General features: G+C 33.1%; 1 protein-coding gene across 2 annotated transcripts in view; it reads left to right on the top strand.

Annotated features, from left to right (window-relative positions):
- Nucleotides 1-16,498, top strand: part of LOC133173245 (uncharacterized) — a 32,327-nt gene continuing 15,829 nt past the window's right edge. The window contains exons 1-6 of one of the 2 annotated variants that reach the window (XM_061308237.1): nt 1-194; nt 8,136-8,309; nt 12,148-12,408; nt 12,527-12,789; nt 13,010-13,579; nt 14,243-14,507. In XM_061308237.1, coding sequence (XP_061164221.1) covers nt 16-194; nt 8,136-8,309; nt 12,148-12,408; nt 12,527-12,789; nt 13,010-13,579; nt 14,243-14,507 — 1,712 coding nt within the window. In that variant the 5' untranslated portion in view covers nt 1-15. Of the gene's footprint in view, nt 195-8,135; nt 8,310-12,147; nt 12,409-12,526; nt 12,790-13,009; nt 13,580-14,242; nt 14,508-16,228; nt 16,487-16,498 lie in introns of those variants that run through there. The other variant, XM_061308230.1, reaches the window with a different exon arrangement.

The raw sequence follows: 16,498 nt of genomic DNA, 5'->3' as shown, positions 1-16,498 counted from the left end.
AAATGTCGTCAACAAATGAATCCAGGGATGGCTGCAGTGGTGGTCAAAGATGGACATGTTTTTGCAGAAGGGTTTGGTGTCAAGGACTTGGAGACTAAACAACCAGTGACCACAAGGACTTTATTTGGCATTGGCTCACTTACTAAAGTGTTTGCCAACTTGCTGATCCAAAAATACTTTGGCGAGAACTCCAGGTATGGAAATACATAACGATCAAGCTGATCGGAAAGATAAAACAATGGATATAAAAATAGAAATCATTTAGGAGAAATAGGCCTTTGAGGTAGACATTCAAACAGTGTTCAGATGTTGATTTATGGTAAAGAAGTATGTATTAAACTATTTATAAGGGTCAGGTTTTCAGCTCAGAAATGTACGAAATACAGATAGATGATAGACATATAGACTCATTTTTGACAAGATAAATAAGTATATTTTACTTATACACGTACTTCAGACCCTAATTGGCAGCTGTTTTTATTGACTTTGAAAACGACAAATTTTAGAACTGTAACTATTTTGCTTGAATAATGTAGCAATTTAATCTCATTTGCGTTTGGAATGTTCATTATATGTGGTCTACTGTTTATTCAATATTTACATTCCACATGCGTTTTCCTTATAAAGTGTGTAGAGGGCTTTGGCATAGAAAACTCCGTAAAATGGACTGGGAGATCAAAAAGATAAGATATAATTGTTATTTTGTCATCACAAATGTTTAATGCTGTGCAAGTGCAACTTCATAAGCGAAAATCAAAACTAGGTTCACACTAACATTGAACAGTATCGCCTGCTCTTTCAATTTAGCTGTACAAGTGCAGTGTGTATCATTTAAAGCATAATGTACAAGGGTGTGTTCACCGAACGTCTACTCACTCATATATATATATATAGAGAGAGAGAGAGAGAGAGAGAGAGAGCACTAAGAACGAGCAATAGAAGTTGTCAAATTTTCAGGACGCCCTGTCCCTTCCTCAGGACAAAGAAAAGCAAATCAAATGAAAACAAATATATCTAGCACTACAACTACGCTACTAAACCCTATTTATTTATACTTTTACATTTTGAATTTTTGATGTTGAAAACTAATAAAATATTAAATGAATCCGGACCACCGCGAGGCACGTCCGGTCAGTCTCGTATACTGTGGCGATGTGTGATTTAAATAAGCGACCGAATTAATTATCGTTAATTAAATACTGCGAGGTGTTAAACCGTACAACATTGTATTCTTTCTGACATAGTAATATTACATAAAGATATAGATACTGAAATGAAATAAGTAATAATGAAGGAAATTGAATACGAGTAAAGCAGAATTAGAAGGAAACTAATAATTTAAGAACCCTATAAAATTTTTGAAATATTTATCTAAAACTTTTGAGTATTAATCAAAACATTTTTAAAAAAGAAGAAAATAATGAGAAAAAAATATGAATTTATTGGGTAGTACTAACTATGTGGAGAGAAAAGTCTTGACTGCCTTCACCAAACGTTAAATTTTTCGCTTAACTCATGTTCATCCTGGTGAAGTCATTCAGTTTGTTAATATCATTAGGGCGGAATGACTTCAGTCTGTGCATCCAAAATTTTTCTTTGCTTTTTCTCTGAGCATCGGTCCATTTTGGATTATGGTCAATAACCACTACTGTCATGTCCTCCCATTTGTGACTTCAAGGTTGAAATGTTCCTCATTGAGTTTCTTGGTCTTAATGGTTTAACGTGATTATTGATTCTCCTGCGGAGATCTCCCGATTCCCCAAACATACTGTTTGGAACAAACTTTACAACTGATGAGATATATGCAGTTGTCTGTTTGACAGGACAAATTCCATGGAATTCTGTAGCTGCGGCCTGTAACGGGGCTGTTAAAACTGTCTGTGTCAGAGCTGTGCTTACAGAGAAGACATCAAGCTTTAAAGTCTCCGTTAGGTAATGGATTGTCCAATCTGGTTCTTACTACCATGTCCTTTAAGTTCTTCGGGCGCTTGTATGCAGCCAATGGAGGTTCCTTAAAGACCTCTGCCATTCTTTTAATTTGTTTGAGTGGAGAATTGACAGGTTCTTTTTAAGAAAACTGCTGAAGTTCTTAAGGCCGGGATGGTATGGGGTTACCAGAGGGACCCTGCTGCTATTTTCTTTCTCCATAGAGTGTAACAGGTTTTGTCTGTTGTGCTCTGCCATCTCATCAATAGCAGTTTGTACGATGTGGGCTTTGTAACATCTATTGCTATTGGAGACTTCTTTGTTCCTGATATAAGGCAGGGGATGAACAGATGCCCTTGAATGTGTGTGGGGGATAACAGCTAGTCGGCATGAGATACAGGTGGGAATCAGTGGTTTTGTGTGGAGAATAAACTCGATTTCGCCATCAATCAGGGATGTGCGCGCGTCATTAGCCAAACCAAAAAAATAACTCAGTTGTATCGAGGGCATTGGGGTATATATCGTTACGATAATATGTGGTGTCTGAAAGAAATATAGCGGAATACGGCTAGTTGGTCAATTGGTATGAAACAAGTCGTACATTGACGCAAATGTTGCGTTTTTTAAGAATCCATGTCGGCTTTAAACAAAACACACTCATACCACAGACAGTAACAGCAATAGAACCCTTAGCTCCCACTTTACTTTTCACAGTCATATAAAAAACATTATCTTTAGATTCATACTTTATTAGTCGCCCGCGTGGCGCAGTGGTTAGAGTGTCTGCTCTAGAGTCGCGGAGTAAGGAGTTGATCCTTCCATGTACGTCGCGGGTTCGAATCCCACTATGGGACTGGAGACCGGTTCTTACGCACTTGCGCACTTGGATACCAAACGAAGATTATTTAAATGTCAGATGCGGGACTGGGAGTAAGGTGCAAAGCTCCGAATCTAGATCTCGTTTTTGACATGATAGACCATCTGAGTATTGTATCCTATTTAAAACATTCTTGTGACTTTATTCTTTTGTTCCTAAAGCCTTCTAATTCAAAGACTACTGACCTAGTCCAATGTTATCTTCACGAGTACAGTAATAAGGTTTTTTTTTCCAAATCTTATAGCAAGACATTTCGTCACATCATTTCATGGTGCTGACTAATAATATTACAGGCATAGTATGATATATTTACATTTGCTGTGTTTTTTTACCAAGCCAACTGTGAAATTGATTTGAAAGTCATTTTTGTGTACACTCACGCGTAGAAATATAAAGGACGAAACTCGCGCCAAAGTGACGTCACAATGAGGCTACGACGTTAATAAATATATGACGATATAGGGCCAAGAGAAATTCAAAAACTGAGTATATTTTTGGTGTATTTAAGCATGTAAAATGTAAATATAAGGAATGTTTGTAAGTTATATGTTAATTATTGGTGTGTAAATCACACAGACTTGCACGTAGGCATATTTTTCATGAAGCGCGCTACAAAACTTTTTTTAATGCTTTATTTCTGTGTACTTGATACAGTTAATACACTATAAATAAATTGCACATAAATTTTTAACACCCACTCCCACTCTTCACTCATACTTACATAAACAATATAGAAATTTTAGCCATATTTACAAGCTATGTATAAAAAAAAACAAATTGTATGCAGCCTTTATCTCTTAATATTCAACTTTTTTCTTCGCATTTAAGTTTCCAACATAAGTTTCCATTGTGTCCATACAGACTCAAATTTATCAGCCGTTGAATTTTTAACAGATATGTATATTTCCACATTATAGTACTCTTTTAAATAGGCTACCAGTCCATTTAAATTTGGCATTTTAATATTTTTTAAACAATGAAAAATATACTGTTTAGCATATAAAATTATAAAATTAATAACATAGTTTGAATTTGAAAGAGGCAACTCTCCAAAAATTACATTTTGAACATTAAAACCTACCCGTTTTGATGTATAATTGTAAATATATATTTTAAGGTCATTCCATATATATGTAATACATCTTTACACATAAAAAATACATGCAGAATAGTTTCGCATTCATTGCTACAGAAAGTACAAATATCATTTTCTTTTATTTTAATTTTTTTAAGGTAATGATTTACAGGTAATATTCTATGTAAAATTCTAAACTGTAACCATTGGACAGAAGAGTTTGAAGATACCTTAAAGCACACTTTAAAAATATCTTTCAATTCCATTTCTTGAAGACTCCTTAAAAGCATTTCTGAATTCCATTTTGAAAAAGCAGTAGGCTTTACCTTTTTTGTGTTAATACTTTTATAAATATGTTTTGTACATTTATCAGTCAATATCATTTTTTTTATATAACAATGGTAAATAAGGGCGCTGTAACTTCATAAACTTTTCCCTGGAGAATTTCGTCTCTTTAAAAAACTTCGAAATGGCACTAACAATACTGTTATATTGCATAAAACAAACATAATGGATTTTTTATTTCTCCATAAAACTTTCTTTTGACAAAATTGATCCATTGACGTCTAAAAAATCATCAATAATTTTCACACCTTTTTTGTACCACTCTTTATAAAAAACTAGGGATGTCAACGAATATTCGAACATTCGAATATTCATTCGATGAGTTGATATTCGAATATGAATTTAAGATTCGAATATTCGGTATTTTTTTCAGATTTCATAAAAAGAAGTACTGTGTTTAATAAATTTTGATTAGAACAGTGCTGGAATTATCCCTGTTTAATTTACTAGCGATCAATTTTGATCGCCTGATTTCTTTCACTACTTTCTTATCGTATATATATATCTACTAAATTATTTTGTTTTGAGTAAGGTATTAAAGAATTATACAACAATGCGTTATGTATAATACAAAACGTATTTTCCTAGTTTTTATTAAATAAATACGATCGGATCTAGAATCGAGGACAACAAAATGAAAACCTTCTTAGAATGTCTATTTCAGAATAAATGGGTAAATTACTTAATTATCTCGGGTTATACATAATCTTGAATTTTATATTCATTATCGGGAAATTAGTTAATTACCTAGGAAAATCGTCTATGGTAATATTTGTTTATATTTTAAAAACATTGTATCAAAGATTATAATCATATCTCTTATTAGGTTGATAATGTGTATTTGTCCTTGGTAAGGCGACTGGTTCCTCGGAGCTACTATAAAATAAAATACACATGTAACATTTGTTAAAATTATCCTTTTCTACATTTAAATCAATTATTTATTTCAAACATTGACAAATATCAAATGGAATTCCTTATTGTATATATACAAAAGTCTTCATACAATTTTACTTCAGTATAAGAATAACGCTTAACCTTTCATGAGAGTAGGATGATGCATACCAGTATTTAAAATAAACCAGATTTTATTTATTTTATCGAATATTCGAATATATTCGAATACTTTCATTGAATATTCGAATATTAATTATTGACAAAATTGACATCCCTATAAAAAACACTATTTTTATTTACTTTTATACAAGAGTTGAACCACAATGGGGCTGATAAAACTTCATCAGAGTGTGTAAGATTAGCCTTATCAAAACAATCATTTATTACAAATAACCAAGACTCTAAAACATCTTTCCAAAAGTTGATTTTTGTACATTTCAACATTTTTAATACATAATCATAAAACTTATCTGCCACATTTTGTCCATATACTACTTCAAAAATGCTCAACCATGAGTGGCTTCCTTTAATAACCCTTTGAATCCATGAACATTTTAGAGAAAGTATGTAGATTTACCATATTAAGGTCCCCCAGTGTCTGGTGTTGAGTAACAACTACTCGTTTAATCTTATCACATTTTGACCCCCATACGAATCTGAACAACTGTTGTGTTAAAGAAGCTAAGGTTTCCTCACTAGGATTTGGTAATGAAATAAATAAATGGTTTAATTTTGTACAATTAAAGTTTTTGCTACTGTTACCCGACCAATGGGAGTTAAAATACGTCGATTCCACTGCTGAATCATTGAAGTGATTTTTGGTAATTGCAATTTAAAATTTAAATCAACGATTTTTTCAAGATCAACAGAAAAATTTATTCCTAACAAAGAGAAAGTTGTTGCCCCCCAATCTAGCTTCCATCTGGAATGGAGGAAGACTTCAGCAGAGAATTTTTTGGAGCCTATCCAGATGATTTTAGTTTTTGTACTATTTATTTTCAAACCTGACAATTTTGCATATAATTCTAATGTATCAAGAGCAGCATACAAGGAACCTGCAGAACCATCAAGGGCAAGAGAAGTACACTGTATCATCAGCAAATTGAGATACATGTAATTTGTGTTCCTTATCATTTACCACAATACCTTCAATATCGTGGTTTTGTTTAATAAGAACTAGATGAAATCCCGCGCAAGCGCGGGGAATTGAATTTATACCACTACCGACAGAAAAAATCTAATAATATATATATTGTAGTTTCTACTGACAGTCTACAGGCTTATAGCAGGAAGAAATACTTTGTTCAAAATCCCGCATAAAGCAGAAGTACGTTTCCACCCCCTCCCCGTTAAACTTAAATAACAATATCATTAATTGACGTTTATTGTGAAACCTGTTATATACAATGTACTATGTTATGGATAATGTACTTCAAATGCTCTTATTTCATTTCCGTCACGAATAAAAGCAGTGAATATGCACATTTTACCGAGAAATAGATTTTTTTTTTTTTTGTAAAAATTCACAGGTACTTGGATCTTGGTTTATAAATATGTATGTACCTTATTGATATGTAAAAACTGTACCTTACCTCTTTCTTTTTTTACATATCAATAAGGTACATGTATACATATTTATAATCCAAGACCTAAAAGTACCTGTGTAAAAATTAGCTTTTATTTAACGCCCTATGAATACACTGGCGGATTTAGAGGGGGGCCCAACCCCCCTCCCGTTTTGTGTCCAAAATATACATAAAATTGAATAAATCTTTTTTTTTTGGTGTGTCCATGGCCCCCTACCCCAATCCCAAACTGGTCCCCCCTTTTAAGATTCCTGGATCCGCCACTGGAATATAGGCCGAGTATTTGATACAAAAGACTGTATTCAGAAAAAAAACCTGAGATGTATTAATTAAAGCACAAAATTATACAACATAATTGTATTTGAATAATGCCTTATTCATTGATATTCTCTTTTCATGTAAGCAAGTTTATTACAAAGTACAAATTGTACTTCGGGTTCGTTGCCACGATGCTCTCAGTGAGGAATCTATACAAATTTTACCGATAAATTTATTAGGAAACCTACTACATATATGTAATAGTCTTTCGATATATAAATATATTCACAACTTACAGTGTTATCAATGATTTACCATTATTTCAATGACCATTCACACAAAAGCTTTTTTTTTTCTTTTTAACATCGGGCTCGATGCTATATGATGTTCTAGAAGCTTCTGTCAATATTACGATCGGTGAATGACGAAAATAATTTGCACATTTCCCTTTTTAATAGGTTATCACAACTTATTTCTTTTATATCATTTAAATCAAGTTTTGATTGAATAATTCAGTAATGACGTTTAATGAAATAAATAAACGATTGCTTGTTGTCAGTTTCATTAAAAATTGCCAGTAACTTTGATCCGCCAACCGGAAACGCCACTGTACTCACGTTTTTGCTATTTCATGGCTGTTTATAGAAAATAAAAGAAGACTTTTAATTTAATGTACGATACTTACAATGCAAGTGAAATCTAGATATAGTTTACGGACATCATCTTGTATCGTGTGTATTCTTAGAGGAGTAAGTAAGAACTCTGGCGCATCCGTTTCGGAGTTTATTTGCAAAATTTATTAATTTATAAGTATAGATAGTAAGAATTTCTGCACAGAGAAGAAAAATGTACTGGATTTCTTCTCCACGTGTATATTTTTTTTTAATCTGGGTTAAGTATTCTATAATAGTCAACTAAATTCAAATCATTCATTATTTCGATAAGTTTATCTCTGGCTTTAGGGTTATTTACACTAGCATAATTAAGTGTGTCTATGTTGGGATTCAATGCCAGGTTGAAGTCTCCACACAGGATATAAAAATCATTATGAAATTCTAAAAAATATTCCCTAATTTTCTCACACAAAACTTAAAAACATTCCTTAAATATGGCTATTATTCTCTTGAATGGAATATTTGTTTGAAATACGTTTCACACATTACTTTTTCAGATACAATCTGACCACAACATTAAGACATTTCTTTGAGAGAAGCGACCTTTTCACTTACTCGGAAATGCGAACGTTTTATTCCAACACACTTGATCTGATGACTCATAGAATGGGCTTCCCGAGTCATAACTACCTGCGGCTTGACAATACATTAAATCGAAAAAATATATTAAAGTAAGTAACAGGGTACACAATTCTTTAATTTCTTGTTCTGGCATAAGTGACAGTTGACTTCACAGTATATTTCTTTTTGTAGCGTGAGAAAGTTACCGGTTAACTTAATATGATCTTGTTCTGGGATAAGTGAAAGTTAATTATACCACTGTATATGATTTCATCTTTTAATGTTCCCCAAACGAAGTTTGGGAACATATTGTTTTTACTATGTTTCTTATTATTATTAATGATGTCTTTCGTTCCAGACAAAAGACCTTATAGTGATTCCACTTTTTCTGTTCATTTAGGTCTTTTGTTTCAGACGGAAGATCTTATAGTGATTGTACTGTTTATTAAGGTCTTACGTTTCAGACGGAAGACATTAATATAGTGATTGTACTGTTTATTAAGGTCTTCTGACTTCCTTCGGAAGGCCATATTGTTTTCGTTCAGTTTCCTATTATTATTATGTCACCCCGAACGAAGTCGGGGGGATAAATAGCTATTGTCCGCCCAATAACTTTGTCCACGGATTTTTTCGCAGATAGGTGGGACAATCTTGCTGAAACTTTCCCCCAAAAAATGATAACCATTTGTAGTTGTGCAGTGAACACTTTCAGTTTCAACATATCTACTGTTGCCATGGAAACATACGGGAGTGTGATCCCTTGGACAATCGTAATGAATATTCATAGAACAGATAATCAGTAATTGTAGTTTTGCAGATAGCATTTAAAATTTTCAAATTGGAAACAGAAGAAAAGTAAAAATTGTTAAACTTCGATTTTCTCACTAACTACTGCTGCAATTATTTTGAAACTTTTAAGGATCAGCCATCACTTTCGTCATAGGATGTGATCAAAGAAATCGAAAATTTCAACTTTTCTCTTTTGAAATAAATCTTGCATCATAAAATTGTATCTCTTTTACAGTTTCCATATGCGTTTGTCTCACCCAAAACAAAAAACAACTTCCAATTATAAGAGAAAAGTAGTAATTTGGGTTTTTAACTTTCCCATAAATATCGCTTATAGTTAAAGTTCTTGAAAATATTTTATATATATTATTAAGATTGCGGATGTCTAGAGTGACGTCAAATATCTTATTAAAATTCATTTCCGGTTGCATGTTTTCCTATCCTTAGATATTGTTCACCTAAATACTCAGCAATAGCGAACGACTAAAGTCGAAAACTTTCAGGACTGATAGTTAGTCATCAGTTTATCTACATCATGTGAAAACCGTACGTTGCTGTCACTTCCGGTCGCGACAGGAAGCGCTGCAAAAATTGATTTTTTAAAAGTTTTTTTTTTCTTTTTCAGAAATCTTTAGCTAATGCGAATGTTAGATAAACCACGACTATGCAAAATATTTTCACCGGAAGTTCCGGATGGAAAACCGGCACTTGTCTCAATCAAGAGTAGTTTTTCATGGAAACTTTTAGGAATGATCAGTTGTGAATAATTTAGGTGTAGAGTGAAATTTTTTAGTCGTTTGGAGCACTTCCTGTCATTTTGTAATAATTTCTAGTAATTTAATTGATAAGAACGTGCTTTTTTCAAAGGAGTCAAGAAAACGGAAGACCTGTTATTGCCTTATCATTATCATTTCGTTTTTACAGTAGGATGCGATATCTCAGCTTTGAGTTGTCGGATTTAAATGATTTTCTAAGGAGTTATGCATCATGAAAATTGTAACAAACTTTTTTTCTTATTTTTTTTAAAAATTCACTTCCATCCGCGATTTTTGGGCAAATTTGTTTTTTTTTAATTGAATTTTGTCTAGACATTTTCTTGAGAACGGCTGAAGATGAACCTCACTGACATGATTAAGCATCACATGTATATGTGCTGATTAACCTTTATTTTTTTCAATACTTCCAGTTGCAAACGGATGTGAATTCAAAAAGTCAAAATTTTCAACTTTTTTGTTTTTCACTATTTTTTTCGATGACATTGATAGGATTAATAGAAAGCCTGATCAGAAGGCTAAACATATATAATTTGTTTTAAAATTGATCAACCCTTATTCGAGATATTTATTTTTTTACGTTCTCAAAAGCGTTATGGTAACCGAATTGTATTTGTCGTGAATGTCTGAAAAATATAGGATCCAAAGTCGAGTTAGAACTTGAATTTCAATCCAATCTTTTTTCCAGACGTCCGCGTCGAATGAAGTAGAATTTCAATCCAAAGTTTTCGCAGACGTCCGAGTCGAATAGAATTTCAATACAATTTTTGTCAGACGTCCGCGCACAATGATTAAGAATTTCAATTCAATGTTTTTTTAAACGTTTGCGTCGAATGAAATAGAACTTTTATCCAATGTTTTCTCAGACGTCGAATGAAGAAAAAATTCAAACTTATGTTGAGGAAACTACCATGAAAACTTTAATCGAATAAGGTTTTTTAGTAACATTATTTAGCCTTTAGTTCCGACAAACAGTCGGTCGAAGACCACTTGTTGTCATAGCAACAAGGTACGCAATTAATTATTATTATCCCCCTTTATTTGTCGGCACTATTTCTCAGAGATGGATAGATGGCTTTTCTTGAAATTATCAGGGATGATAGAAAATGAAAATATCCTCAGAAAGTTTTTCACTTTTTTCAAAATCCACTTCCGGTCATCAGATATATCCGTTTTCCGTTTTTTTTTTCTTTTTTTTTTTCTTTTTAAATATTTTGTCCGAGCGAGGTCTCAGAAACAGTAAGAGATTAAGACACTTAACTTATATAAGTAATAAACTTTGAAGAGTAGGCGAAACCATTTGGGATAAGGGCGTAGCCGTCATTACCGTTCGTCAAAGGATGTGATCAAAGAAATCGAAAATTTCAACTTTCGATATGTGTTGGTTTCACCGGAAACAAAAAAGACAACTTCCGGTTACCAGAGAGAAACTGCATAATTGGGGTTTTTAAAATTCCCATAAATATCGCTAATAGATAATTCTTTAAAATGATTTTTATACATGTTATTAAGACTGAAACTGTCTAGATTGACATCTAAATATCTTTGTAAAATTCACTTATCGAGTGTTTCCATGTCCTCAGAATGAAATTTTGTTTATTTGCTCGATAACATTAAATGACTGAAGTCTAAAACTTTCAGGACTGATAGTCAGTCACAGTTTATCTACATCCTGTGAAAATCGTATGTTGTCGTCACTTCCGGTTGTAACAGGAAGCTATGCGAAAAATTGAATTTTCAATTTTTTTTCTTTTTACATTTATTTGGTTATTCGGATGTTAGTTAGACCATGTTCATGCAAATAACTTTTACCGGAATATCCAGCCGAAAACCCGGAAGTTGTCTCAAACATGAGTAGTTTCTCATGGAAACTTTTAGGGATGATCAATTGTTAATGATTTAGTTGTAGAATGAACTTTCTATTTCGTTTGTAGAACTCCCGGTCATGATAGGAAGTAAACAGCACACATAGCACGTCTGTTTTGTTTGAGTTACAAGATAATAATGACAGAAGAAAGTTTGTGGAACATCTGTAACGGTCTCCGTTACAATTAGAAATAGTTTATGTTTGCCTTTGAAGGACAGTGGTGGTCTTCAACATTTATTGAATTGATGGAATGTCATACTACCATTCATGGGGTATGGGTTAGAAAAACGAAACTAAAAATAAAATTGATTTTTTTTTTCCAAAACGCATTTTACAAATTATGAACGGAAAATTTCAGTGAAATATCTTTCTTGCTTTCCTGGTTGTGCTACCTCAGATCTCCAATATTATATTGCTTTATCGTTCAAATCTGTTGAACATTCTGTTCTTGGTGAAGAACAGAACATAATAAATTGTTTTATTTTCAAAAAGTTTTGTTTTATGAACTTTTAATTGAAGACGTATACGGAATTTTAAACCACGTGGAAGTTTTAGAGACAGTTTCTACTACAATAATATTTTGTATGGGCTTCTCACTGACATGGGTGAACGACTAGGTGGAAATTCTTGGGAGGAGCTAATTAAGCAAGAATTCTTTAAGCCTATTGGTATGACAAACTCCACATTTTTTACTACGATGAATCCGAACCTCATCAATATTTCCACTGGATACATACAGGAAAACGAACAACTTTATCCAGCATCTTTTGAACTCTTAAGGTATTAATCATTAAAACTGAAATAGATTTAATACTATGTCTTTAGATGTTTAAATCATGAGTTCAAGGATTAAAGTATGATTTTATTTCACTTTTTCAAACTTTTAATTTACAACAAGGAAATGGACTGAGTTATGTGGTTCCGCTTGCGTAGTAGTCAATGCTAATGATATGGCACAATTCATGAAATTCCTATTAAACGATGGAGTCACCTACTCGGGTGAGAGACTCGTCGGAAAAGAAGAGATGAAAGACATGTTTCTCTCTTGGAATCTTTTGCGATCATCCAAGATTGAAGAATACTTCTCAACTATAAAAGGAGTTCCTTTCTCTAGACAATACACAGGCTACGCTCTTGGTTTAAAGACTGGAATGTATAGAAGTAAATAGTTATACAAATATATTAATTGTTTAATGTTTCAGCCATGTGGTGTTGAGAATAATAGATATCTCTTTATATTCAATATTGAATAATTAAAATTAGCCAAAATTGCAAGGATTCTAATTTCAAACTTTTGAGGGAATTCGATATTATTTTAGAAAAATTATGAAAGCGTTGTATTTTATTTTGTACCTGTAATATGCACCCTATGTGAATTCAGATCATAGAATATTAGAAGAAGTGGGAGATATTTTTGGATACAGTTCAATAATGACCCTCTTCCCAGACCAGAATTTGGGTATCTTTATCGCCATGACAGGCCAAGACAAGAATGATTTTTTCCGAATCACTGTCAGTTCTTACCTAGCTGATTTATACAACAAACAGGAACCCTGGTTAAATGTCTCGACTATATGTACCTTCCCAGAGCCTTTCATGAAGAAGCCAAATAGAGAAAGAAGTGAAAAGACTTTTAAAGAAATTCCTCTGGGTAGACCAGCAAGTGATTTCATTGGAAGATACCACCATGATATATATAGGGATATTATAGTCACGGAATACAATGGTTCACTAAAACTTCAATACGGATATGCCTCCTTTGATTTGATTCGTCGAAGTTCTAAATCTTATAAATTCAACATGATAAGTACAGGAATTGTATCCCATGCTTTCAAGAAGAGATCTGTGGAATTTAAAGCAAGTAATTCCAGTCGACCAGGCTACATAGATATTGCATATTTACGACATTTCGAGAAAAGTGATTTCATAAAACAACCACACTTGACCGTTGGTATGTAGGTTTATTTACTTACAAAAGCAAATATGATTATGCTCTTCTTAAAGTCACCTCGCAGGATTTCATCTAGTGGTTATTTTAAAATCTTGTCACGAAAAGATGTAAAATCAGTACTACAAGTTACTCCTGTAGATGCTTTTCGTGGTCTTTTTCAAGTACATTTAGGGATAATATATGTACTTGCATTTTATTTTCTCGATAGAGAAAAAGAATTTGTTTCCATAAACAATAACAGTTTATCGAATATCAAAATTTGGATTGGATGATTTAATGTTAATTCTTGCAACCTAGCTTAGCATTTGAAGTCTAACACTTGTGACAACTTTCATAGATTTTTCCAAAGATTTATCATTTTTATTCACATATTTATACCTGTGCATACAATGCATGTATTCATTTTCTGAAGAAAACCAGTAATATGCATATGTATACAGATAATTACAGATATTTTAAAGTAGTCGATGTGTAATATTGCACACATTTTCTATCCATTGCATGTAGAATAAAAGATTTGCTTCCCTCAGGAAGAAGCTTGATTAGATGATTTATTTGACGTCAATATGGATGGATGGATGGATGGAGAGAGAGGGGGAGAGAGAGATCAATAACTGTATGATGATAATTTTCGAGAATTGTTACGAAATATTCTACTTTCAGTAAAACCGGAGGAAATTGAAATGAGCAGGGAAGACATTTTAGATACTGCATTGCAGACAACATTTGAGGCTTGCCGATGGAATCAAAACCCAAGTATGGTAGTTGCAGTTGTTAAAGATGGAAAAGCCGTCTTCTCTAAGGCATATGGTTACAAGGACTTGGAATCTAGGCAATCTGTGACGACTAAAACGATGTTTGGCATTGGTTCTTTGACAAAAATATTTGCCAATCTTCTTATACAAAAGTATATGAATAATGATACAAGGTACTAAGTATGTTCTATATCCAGAAATATCAGTTTGTCGATTATGGAGTAGAATCCCCTGATAGTCAGCCTAATATTGTGCTCTAGAGTAGGATTTCCTCCCCCTCCCCCGATATGAAATCTAACGCTAGAGCCAAATTTTTCCATGCATTTTTTTTTCTCAGAGTAGGTTTTCCTCTTTCTTATCAAAATATAAAATTATATATATCGTCTTTTCTTATTTTGTCAAAAAGGTAGCATACCCCCCCCCCCCAAAATGAATACATGTATGTCAGGCCTGTAGCAACGTTTTTGAAAATTGGGGGACCTCTCAAAAATTTGACAAGCAAAAAAACCCAAATTCGAAAATGATATTTTGTTGAACGGGGGAGGGGGAGGGGAGGTGAATTTCCCCTAATTTTTTGATACATAGTTTCAAATGTTTGAATTTGCCTTACAGCAACGAAAGTAAGGAACCAACCAGCATCTGAATGAAAATTTACATCTAAAATTATAGCAAAAATCTATACTCAGAAAAAGTGAGGCCAGCCCCCCCCCCCCCCCCCGCGTCCTATGGGCCTGTATGTTGTATGATGTCTGTGGGGGGAAAGCCTACTCTAGTGACATATATGCGTAGGGTAGATCCTACTCTAGAGTCTTTCGGGGGGAGGGGGGCGGGCAGTTCTAGAGAGTTTTTCGGGGGAAAAGATTATTTTATTATACTTTAGATTTAAAAACATTTCAAGACTTGTTATTTGCATGAGGTATTTCTTTGACTTAAAAAGTAATAGCAAATTACTTTAAAATTCCCATAAATATCGCTAATAGATAATTCTTTAAAATGATTTTTATACATGTTATTAAGACTGAAACTGTCTAGATTGACATCTAAATATCTTTGTAAAATTCACTTATCGAGTGTTTCCATGTCCTCAGAATGAAATTTTGTTTATTTGCTCGATAACATTAAATGACTGAAGTCTAAAACTTTCAGGACTGATAGTCAGTCACAGTTTATCTACATCCTGTGAAAATCGTATGTTGTCGTCACTTCCGGTTGTAACAGGAAGCTATGCGAAAAATTGAATTTTCAATTTTTTTTCTTTTTACATTTATTTGGTTATTCGGATGTTAGTTAGACCATGTTCATGCAAATAACTTTTACCGGAATATCCAGCCGAAAACCCGGAAGTTGTCTCAAACATGAGTAGTTTCTCATGGAAACTTTTAGGGATGATCAATTGTTAATGATTTAGTTGTAGAATGAACTTTCTATTTCGTTTGTAGAACTCCCGGTCATGATAGGAAGTAAACAGCACACATAGCACGTCTGTTTTGTTTGAGTTACAAGATAATAATGACAGAAGAAAGTTTGTGGAACATCTGTAACGGTCTCCGTTACAATTAGAAATAGTTTATGTTTGCCTTTGAAGGACAGTGGTGGTCTTCAACATTTATTGAATTGATGGAATGTCATACTACCATTCATGGGGTATGGGTTAGAAAAACGAAACTAAAAATAAAATTGATTTTTTTTTTCCAAAACGCATTTTACAAATTATGAACGGAAAATTTCAGTGAAATATCTTTCTTGCTTTCCTGGTTGTGCTACCTCAGATCTCCAATATTATATTGCTTTATCGTTCAAATCTGTTGAACATTCTGTTCTTGGTGAAGAACAGAACATAATAAATTGTTTTATTTTCAAAAAGTTTTGTTTTATGAACTTTTAATTGAAGACGTATACGGAATTTTAAACCACGTGGAAGTTTTAGAGACAGTTTCTACTACAATAATATTTTGTATGGGCTTCTCACTGACATGGGTGAACGACTAGGTGGAAATTCTTGGGAGGAGCTAATTAAGCAAGAATTCTTTAAGCCTATTGGTATGACAAACTCCACATTTTTTACTACGATGAATCCGAACCTCATCAATATTTCCACTGGATACATACAGGAAAACGAACAACTTTATCCAGCATCTTTTGAACTCTTAAGGTATTAATCATT

The sequence above is a fragment of the Saccostrea echinata genome, unplaced genomic scaffold (assembly GCF_033153115.1).
Source record: "Saccostrea echinata isolate AGI-Se365-2 ecotype Australia unplaced genomic scaffold, CSIRO_AGI_Sech_v1 ptg000002l, whole genome shotgun sequence".
NCBI classification, from domain to species: Eukaryota; Metazoa; Mollusca; class Bivalvia; order Ostreida; family Ostreidae; genus Saccostrea; species Saccostrea echinata.
Note: the sequence above shows the minus strand (reverse complement) of the source record. Positions and strands in the feature narration are given on the sequence as shown.